Raw genomic sequence first — 9,254 nt, forward strand, 5'->3', positions numbered from 1 at the left:
GACTCTTTCAAGAATTGTGGCCTGTAGGCGACACACAGACACAAACATTGGACATAGCTCTGTTCCAGTGGGTCGGGCATGCACCAAAAATAATAGAGGTCAGCCTTGGGGCATAAGTATGAAAAGTTTTCAAGATGTTTCATTAAGAATTGGTCACATGCAAGTCTGAGATCGAAATCATGACACTTAAGATGACTGGCCTGTCTTAAGGACACATTTTAGAGCACTCGACGACAGCAGTCTGTATAGTGTGATTATAAGACATTGTGGATTGTGGACAGTTGGACCAATGGACAGATGCAACAGCAAAATACAACAATGTGTATAAAAGCATGCATAAAATATATCTAATTACCCATTAGCATTATAGGTTACCTTATCAATTCTTTATCGCCTTTAATGTGATGAAATGTCGGTCGGAAAAGGCCCCCAGCCCCCCAACTGGTAGTATCCTTTTCAAACTTATCAGCAAATAAAGTGACAGTTGCAGTTGGTATTAATTCTTGTATATTGATAGCTGTAGACAAGCCAACAACTCCTGCTCCAATAACTGCTATTTTAACCATGGTTGAACAAACTCAAACAACACCTTAAAAAAAATCAAAATATCTATTTTCATCAACAGAAAATATACTGAAATTTACATGTTCATTTTGTTTTGTTTTTATAATAAATGCTATCTATTATTTCAATAACTATTTCAGGCAATACATGTTCAAACATCAACAACATTTTGAAAAGTGACTTTCATGTTTTCAAGGTCAAGAAAATAATCTGTATAAAATGCATGGGTAAAATTTTGGTACGATTAAGACAAGCTTAGAAAACAATCTCTTAGAATCAGAATAAGAACAGGGTTACCCCTTTGATAGGACGGAACAAGGGCAGTAACTCTGAAATTCTCAATTTTGATAGGGTTGCTTCTATAAACTAGCCCAAACATTCCAGCATGTTTGAAAAAAGAAGACATACCTATAGACCTTTTACGAAGTGGAGGAAATACTACTTCACATAGAAAATTTTGTGTCGTTTGTGCTAGCTAGTAAATTAAACAATCAATGAAAGAATTTATAGGATTGTAAAGTGATGAAATTAAAAATCTGGACAAGAAGAAAATAAAAAGAAAAAAATATCTTACAATCTGCAAAAGGTTTCTTATATCCTCAGAGTGAATATACTTGCAATAATTGTGTCAAAGATAAGGAGTCATGTGAAACTAAAGCTATGTACATAACTAATCGACCCTTTAAAATAATATGCTAATATCTGTTTCTATATATATATAGGCCAGGTTAGAGAAGAAGTGATAAGAGACTATAATGTGTATGTCATATATAGGAACATGAAATGAAATGAAAAGGGGTTTAACGTCCTCCTGTTCTGCTCCTATACTGGGCTAATGAAGACGGGCATACGCCATACAGTGTGCTATGAGGGAAATTTTGCCCGGGCAGCGGCACTATCGCCTACTCTTATATCGAATTCCAACTGCCAAGGAATCTTTTACGTGCAATCCAATGTATACACGGGACCTTGGTTTTTCGTATCATTCGAAGGACTAGACAGCTGTCCTTGTCAGGCCCTCCGTTCTGCACCACTGACATGGGGAAACCACGTCGGAAAATCCAGAGGAACTTTCTCGGCCAATGCAGGGATCGAACACCCGACCTCCAGGGTAGCGAGCCAGCGTCTTAATATATAGGGACAACATATACTCTTAAAAAAAGTAGGGGATATTGAAATGCAAATACTTATGCAGGTTGTGATATGATAAATAGTCATGGACACTTGACATGCTTCGAGAGTATGTTCACAGATGAAGAACTTATCGCCCCAACAAAACCACTGAGCTGCACCTGCGACATGCAATAGCGCCATACACGTGGGAGGGGTTCATTGTCAAATTTGACACTTCAAGGAAGGGTTGATGAAAACTGCCGCATGCTGGTTTATCCTATCCATGTTTGCTTTCCTATCAGTTCTTGCATAAGATTTACTGTTTAGCGTATCTTTGCTTTAGTGTGTTATGTTTAATTTGACCGACAACACTGCAAGAATTGGCTGTGGAACTACAAGAGGAGTGGGTCAGATTGGCCCAAATCGTGATTGGACGGTTGATTAGGAGCATGCCATGACAAATTGCTAAATGTGTGAGGATTGGTGGAGCAATTACTCATTATTAAGACAAAAATCAAAAACGTCTATTTTCACTTTTGACAGTGTATCTCTTTGCGAGTGAAATGGTGCCGTCAGATAAGCCGCCAATAAGAACTGTTTATGTTTATGTGTAGGCAATTGGCCTGTTATTAACATACACTAGTTACCTCTAATAAAAACAGCAGTACATTTCCGCAGTTTTGTATTGTTTCTGAATATCCCCTACTTTTTTTGAAGAGTATATATAGGTGTTTAGTTAGTGCTCTGTGTTACTGATGTTCCCCAATATTCTAACAATTTGGTGTTTTTTAGTTCTTTGAAATAAACATATTATACCAATTTAAAGGAGCTAAATCTCTATTCTTTGGCACCAAATAATGGACACAAATGGGTTGCAACTCATATAATTATATGAATGTATATAAACTGACTTACATTCAATCGTTTCTGTTTTTACTGTAATTTCTAATCGGTTATTTTCGGCGAAATATGGGTCACAAAGCATATATAATTATATGAATGTATATAAACTGATTTACATTCAATCGTTTTTGTTTTTACTGTAATTTCTAATCGGTTATGTTCGGCGAAATATGTGAATAGTCAAAATTGAATGGCTGTCTTTAGCATCTGGTTATTCCAGTCAACTCCGTGTTCATTTTGTATTATTATTATTATTATTGTTCGATTTATATAGCGCTTCATTACACGTGAAGTGTTTCTAAGCGCATATCACAAACATATACTTAAAACACACAAAAACAATCAAAATCAGGAGAACATAATTAAACACAGCTGCCTGTTAGGCGCTATTATTCAAAGGTTTATATCCAACAAATCAACCGGCTAATCTCTATATTGAACTCAGTCAAGGTATTACCTGATGAACACCTACACCAAGTAGAGTTCAAAAATAAAATCAACTTCATTAACAAAAATTAAACAATCAAAAACTAAACTGATAAATCAAATTCAAACGAAACAAATAAAACAAAGGAAATGAAAAGAGCAGTTCATTACCATTCTACATTAACAAAATAAAGGAAATCAACTTGTGAAAATTTGTTAAAAAAATAAGAGCAAAGTAACACTAATGTTAATACTTTTTTAACGAACATATCATAAATATAATTAATTTTACCTATAATATCTATTTCAGAAATCAGACTTTATTTTGCAAATAAAATAATCCAAAGAGTTGTGTACGACCATTATATTTAAACAGTATATTATGCTGTTATATATATGATAAAGTGAAAGTGATGAGAGTTAGAATTAATGTTAACAATTTGATAATTACTATATTTAATTTGTTAAATGTTGCCCTATGATAAAGTTGGATTCTGCTTTCTCTTGTTCAATCCATGCATCAACTGTTTCTATAGTTATGTCTAAAACATATATTATAAAACATCTCCCAAAATAATGCAAGTAAGATTAAGTACTGTTTGTACTAAAATTTTTACAATTCATATAATGTACATAAAGTAATAAACCATTAAACATGGTCAGGAACAATGTCTTATTTAGAAAATTAAACTACAATATATTAGGATGGCAGTCGGAAGTCTGTGTAAATACAACAATTTATGGAATACATGTATAAAGATTTTAAATACATTGTATTACCAAGGACCTTATTTATAGGGTCCATGGTATCATACCAGCGGCTGCCAGGCAGGAGAAGCTCACATTTTGAAAGAGATGGATAGAGAACAAGCTAAAAAAAAAACCCACGATTTTTCATACAATCAGGGGCCATAATCCACAAAGTTATGATCTGAAATGTGCGAATATCGAAAGGGACTGAGATCTTTGGGATATAAAGATATATTTTAAGTTTCATCAAAATCGGACAACAATTGTGACCTCTAGGACTCCACAACCTTCGTATTAAATACTTGCACACAATTTGCGTACGAGGGGCGGCTATTTTGTCGGGCAGTTACAGTTCCATTTCCACGAAATTCGAATTCAAACTTCATTGATGTTTAACAGTGATATATTTAAACGGTTTTTAAAATTAAATACAAATTGTGACTTCTAGCAGGTCCACAAGCTAAAAATGTGTTTTTTTTAACAATCAGGGGCCATAATCCTGGATGTTACGTTTGGATATGGGTGATTATCAAAAGGAACCAAGGTCTTTGTTATTTAAACATAAAGTTTCATCAAAATTGGATCAAAATTGTGGCCTCTAGAGGCGTCCACAACTTTGATATACCATATTTTTTACACTATTTGCGTATGAGGGGTGGCCATTTTGTCCAGCAGTTTTTGTCTGATTTTCAAGAAATTCAAATTAAAACGTCATTAGGGTGTAACGGTGATATATTCAAACAGTTTTTTTAAATCAAAAAATAATCGTGAGCTCTAGAGGGACCACAATCTAAAAACGCGATTTTTCTTACAATCAGGGGCCATAATTCTGAAGTTACGGTCCACTTTGCATGAATATCGAAAAGAAACCAAGATCTTTGGGATATAACCATGTATTATAAGTTCCATCAAAATCGGATCAAAATTGTGATCTCTAGAGGGTCAACAACCTTGATATACCTTATTTTTATACTATTTGCATACCAAGGGACTACAAGCTAAAAACGCGATTTTTCGTACAATCAGGGACAATAATTCAGGAAGTTACGATCCGATATGCACGAATATCGAAAGGAACCAAGATCTTTGGGTTAAAAACATGCATTTCAAGTTTTATCAAAATCAGATGAAATTTGTTTAGTTATGGTTCGATACATGACAATATCAAAAGGACGGACGAACGGACAGGGGCGACGGCATATTAATACGTCCACATGAAAATGTGGGCGTATAAAAAATGTTGATAGAATATATGAAGAGAGAGAGAGAGAAATGTGGTTTAACGTCCACTCCACACAAACTAGGTCATTTCGGGTCTAACATATGGTTCAATTTTATTTCAATAATTCGCTTGCGTGTTGGGGTCTTTAGTGGCTATGAGAACGCGGCTAAAAACGTTGAGATATATACTGATGTGTTTGTTTTTAGCTACGATTGGATGCCTTATTAGTTCCAAGTGGCAAACCTAATTTCTTTATTAATGCATGTAACATCTTTAAAATAGATAAGTTTATGATATTATGATTAATTAAACTTACAGAGGCCAATGTAGTGGCACAACTGTCGCCTAACTCCAAATATTCGCGTTTAAATTAATGAAGCGTTGTTTTTGTCTGACATTTCACCGTCATTGAAATCCATTCATAGTTACTGTGCTTTCGATTGTCCTTTTGATTGGCTGTTATAAAAGCCTTATATTTAGCCCCGCCTTCATGATGACAGCGTATCGTTTAAAAAGATGGCGGTCTTATTAACGGCTTAACGCCTCGATTTTAAAAACGACGATTACCCGTTTCAGGTAGGATTTTATGCTTAATTGTAGTTGGGTGTTGTAGAAATATTATAAATTACAATAATCAATCGTTGTTTTGATTAAAACTATTGTCAATTTTGTTTAAAAATGCCGGGTGTGAATCGCTCCCGCAGGTGCAATGTTATAGGTAATGGCCTCATGTCTTATCTCGAAACACGAAGGGTTGAGAGATTAAGGTTTGTTATCTAATAGAATTAGGGGGTGAGGAGTCAGGAATCTTCACTGAGAACACAAGATTATTTTCCCCCACTTCTTGTTCCCTCGTCCCTCGATCTACATTTTGCTTTCTTGGTTTGAAAATCCTTGACTTTTCACTTTCTCAACTTCTCATCTTCAAAATTCACTGGCTACCACCAAGAGCAGAATTTACCCAATTCAGCACATATCTTCACAAACTCAAACCACATTCGTTATCATGCATTTTGTTATTTGAACATTCATGGTGACAATTATGTTTATGTCAAAGGGCACACTTGGGATAATCTTGAGATAATCTCTTGGTCAAACTCTGGTATCAAACCCAGGACTTCCAGGTTAGTGAGCCAGCATTCTAAACACTGAGCCACCACGGTTTCCAGTTTTAGGGGAAATGTCAATGTACACTAAATTTTAGGTCATGTCAGGCAGAGTTGAAATCATGGTGTGAAAAAGGAAAATCTGTAGTATATAAATTGTCCTCAAAGTACTGTATTGTTATGCACAAAATTAAATAATTTTTAGAAAAATCTGCAACATCTGAATTGAAATTTTATATATTTCTTGGTCAAATAGTTAGCGTTTGTTAGAAAAGCGATGGACTGAAATGTAGGATACATCAGCCTGTGAATAGTGATTAAACGGCGGAAACAGAAGTTGACAGGAATCCAAGAATTTACTTAAGCAGCGACAAATTGGCTCTCCCTTAATCAAGTCATGTGATAGACAACAAGGCTCCTTAAAATAGATGTTTACAGCTTGGGGTATTTGAAGCAAACTTTTGATAGTTATATAAATTAGTTTGAATATGGTTTTAGTCCAAATATGTCATGAAATCACACAGTTTGTATGTAGGAAAGCATCTGTAAGGTATTTTCTTTTCCACAGATATTTTTTTACACAGTATATGAAGTCTATGGATATACTCTTCTTTTATTTGTTGGAACATAAATATTTTCTGCCCACGCTCAAAGGAATGGGAGGTCGTGAAAAGGCAAGACCACTATTAATTATCCCATACACTTTAATGTTAATTCTTGTTCCGTTGCAGGGCTCCAACTTTTTCTCAAATTTTTGTTGGGCTTAATACTCTCCACCACAGACAGAGCAACATCTGGCCATGTCTTACTCCAAAGCTTGTATGAGGTTGACCATTGAAATTTTGAGACACACAAATTTGAAGTATCCATCTAGTAAACATGTAACTATCCCTGTAAATATCACCATAACCAACCTCTTAGCCATGTATCCTTCCACCTCTAAACCATGAATATTCACCAAAACATGGCAGAAAGTATTTATTCAAGCCCACTTTGTTTTGATTCAATACCAAAAAGTCATTGGAAATGGCCCTTAAAAGGGGGGAAAAAGGAGACAGAGAGACTGTAAATAGAAGGAAATACATTTGTGGGTCTAGGATAGAGATTATAATTGGTAGTGTACTTCCTATAAATATAGTTTTAAAAGTTCATATTATATCAGCAAAATTCTTTTATTATACATAGCTTTCCATATATTCTTGCGGGGTTGGGTGGCCGAATGGTTAGCGCATGAACATTGTATCGTAAGATCTGTCATTGAGTCAATTGGCATGGTTTCGATTCCCCAGTGGTATGTGACAGGGAGTAGGATCACCAGTCCAACCTTGTGGGTTTACTCTGGGTCATCTGGTTTCCTCCCACTGATAAAGACCATAGATAACAAACCTCATCTCTCAACCCTCCATGTTTCGAGATAAGAGATGGTGCTATATAGTTCCACGAAGCAAAGCCCAGCGCAAATCACATCGGGACTCAGTAAGCAAAACTGACAATATTTTTCATTGTTATTTATAATATTTCTGCCACATCCAACTACAATTAAGCATATAATCCTTCCTACCTGAAACGGGTATAAATCATCGTATTTAAAATCGAGTCATTAGCCGTTACTAGGAACGCCATTTTTAAACGGGAGATATGACGCTATCAGTATCACCATGAAGGCGGAGCTAAATATAAGGCTTCATTAATTTAAACGGAAATATTTGGAGTTAGACGATAGTTGTGCCACTACATTGGCCTCTGTAAGTTTAATTGGTCATAATAGTATAAAATTATCTTATTTTTAAGATGTTACATACATTAAATATGCATTATGCAAGAGCAGAATCTGCTTATTACAAGTCTTTCTTTAGGCCTGAAATGTTATCTAAATTATCAATTAGACATTAATTAACTTATCCAGACCATAATAAACTCTCGATGTCAAGGCTAGCCTTCGATGTTGGCTGGATTAGATTCCTATATGCCGCTAACGGCCACTGATAATTAAATCAGAAAAAGTGGATAATCGAGACTGCTGTTTATATTAATGATTTTAGTAATGATGACCGAGACTATGCAAAAATTTCACACGCTTCTTTCTCGGCTCATAGTGGATCAATTTGACTGAAATTTTCAGCAAATTACCTTTACACTATCTAGTTTTTAACTATTATAGCGAGAACTGCCATCTCTTTATCTTATCTCCCATAATGTATCTAGAATAAAGAAACTGAGTTTGCTGCTTGGAACTAAAGGCACCCAATCGTAGCTAAAAACAACCACATCAGTATATATCTCAACGTTTTTAGCCGCGTTCTCATAGCCACTAAAGACCCCAACACGCAAGCGAATTATTGAAATAAAATTGAACCATATGTTAGACCCGAAATGACCTAGTTTGTGTGGAGTGGACGTTAAACCACATTTCTCTCTCTCTCTCTTCATATATTCTATCAACATTTTTTATACGCCCACATTTTCATGTGGACGTATTAATATGCCGTCGCCCCTGTCCGTTCGTCCGTCCTTTTGATATTGTCATGTATCGAACCATAACTAAACAAATTTCATCTGATTTTGATAAAACTTGAAATGCATGTTTTTAACCCAAAGATCTTGGTTCCTTTCGATATTCGTGCATATCGGATCGTAACTTCCTGAATTATTGTCCCTGATTGTACGAAAAATCGCATTTTTAGCTTGTAGTCCCTTGGTATGCAAATAGTATAAAAATAAGGTATATCAAGGTTGTGGACCCTCTAGAGATCACAATTTTGATCCGATTTTGATGGAACTACGTTCTCGTAGCTATAATTCTATGTGATATCCACGCTCTTGTCCTTGACATTTCGGGTCAAGAAGTCAAGATAATAAAATAGCCGAAATGTGTTTCCATACTTTTTGGTAGTTTATATAACAGGAAAAAAGGGAATGAAAGGCCTACTGCAGTCATTACAGCAAAAGAAAAAAGAAAGACATGTAACCTTTCATTGACATTGGTATGTAACACATATCTGGTTACCTGTAATCCTTCCATTAATAGAGAATCAACCAAGTAGAATCGGTAGCTAGGAACATAACATGGCATTGGATGGAACTTTGTCGGTGGCTCGCCAAGGTAAGGTACTGGATGCTCGAATGTTCTTTACTGCTTTGTTGTTAATTTGACAACCGAGTCTAAAGAC

At 35.3% G+C, this 9,254-nt stretch overlaps 1 protein-coding gene across 4 annotated transcripts in view; it reads right to left on the minus strand.

Moving 5' to 3' along the window:
- LOC126814554 (D-aspartate oxidase) overlaps positions 1 to 9,239 on the minus strand; it is a 34,718-nt gene extending 25,479 nt beyond the window's left edge. For 2 of the 4 annotated variants that reach the window (XM_050539791.2, XM_050539795.1), the window contains exons 1-2: positions 9,092 to 9,239; positions 376 to 589 (exon numbers count right to left, since the gene is read on the minus strand). In XM_050539791.2, coding sequence (XP_050395748.1) covers positions 376 to 566 — 191 coding nt within the window. In that variant the 5' untranslated portion in view covers positions 567 to 589; positions 9,092 to 9,239. Of the gene's footprint in view, positions 1 to 375; positions 590 to 1,138; positions 1,160 to 9,053 lie in introns of those variants that run through there. The other 2 variants (XM_050539792.2, XM_050539793.2) reach the window with 2 other exon arrangements.
- Positions 9,240 to 9,254: the final 15 nt, after the last annotated feature.

The sequence above is a fragment of the Patella vulgata genome, chromosome 3 (genome assembly GCF_932274485.2).
Source record: "Patella vulgata chromosome 3, xgPatVulg1.2, whole genome shotgun sequence".
Lineage (NCBI taxonomy): Eukaryota > Metazoa > Mollusca > Gastropoda > Patellidae > Patella > Patella vulgata.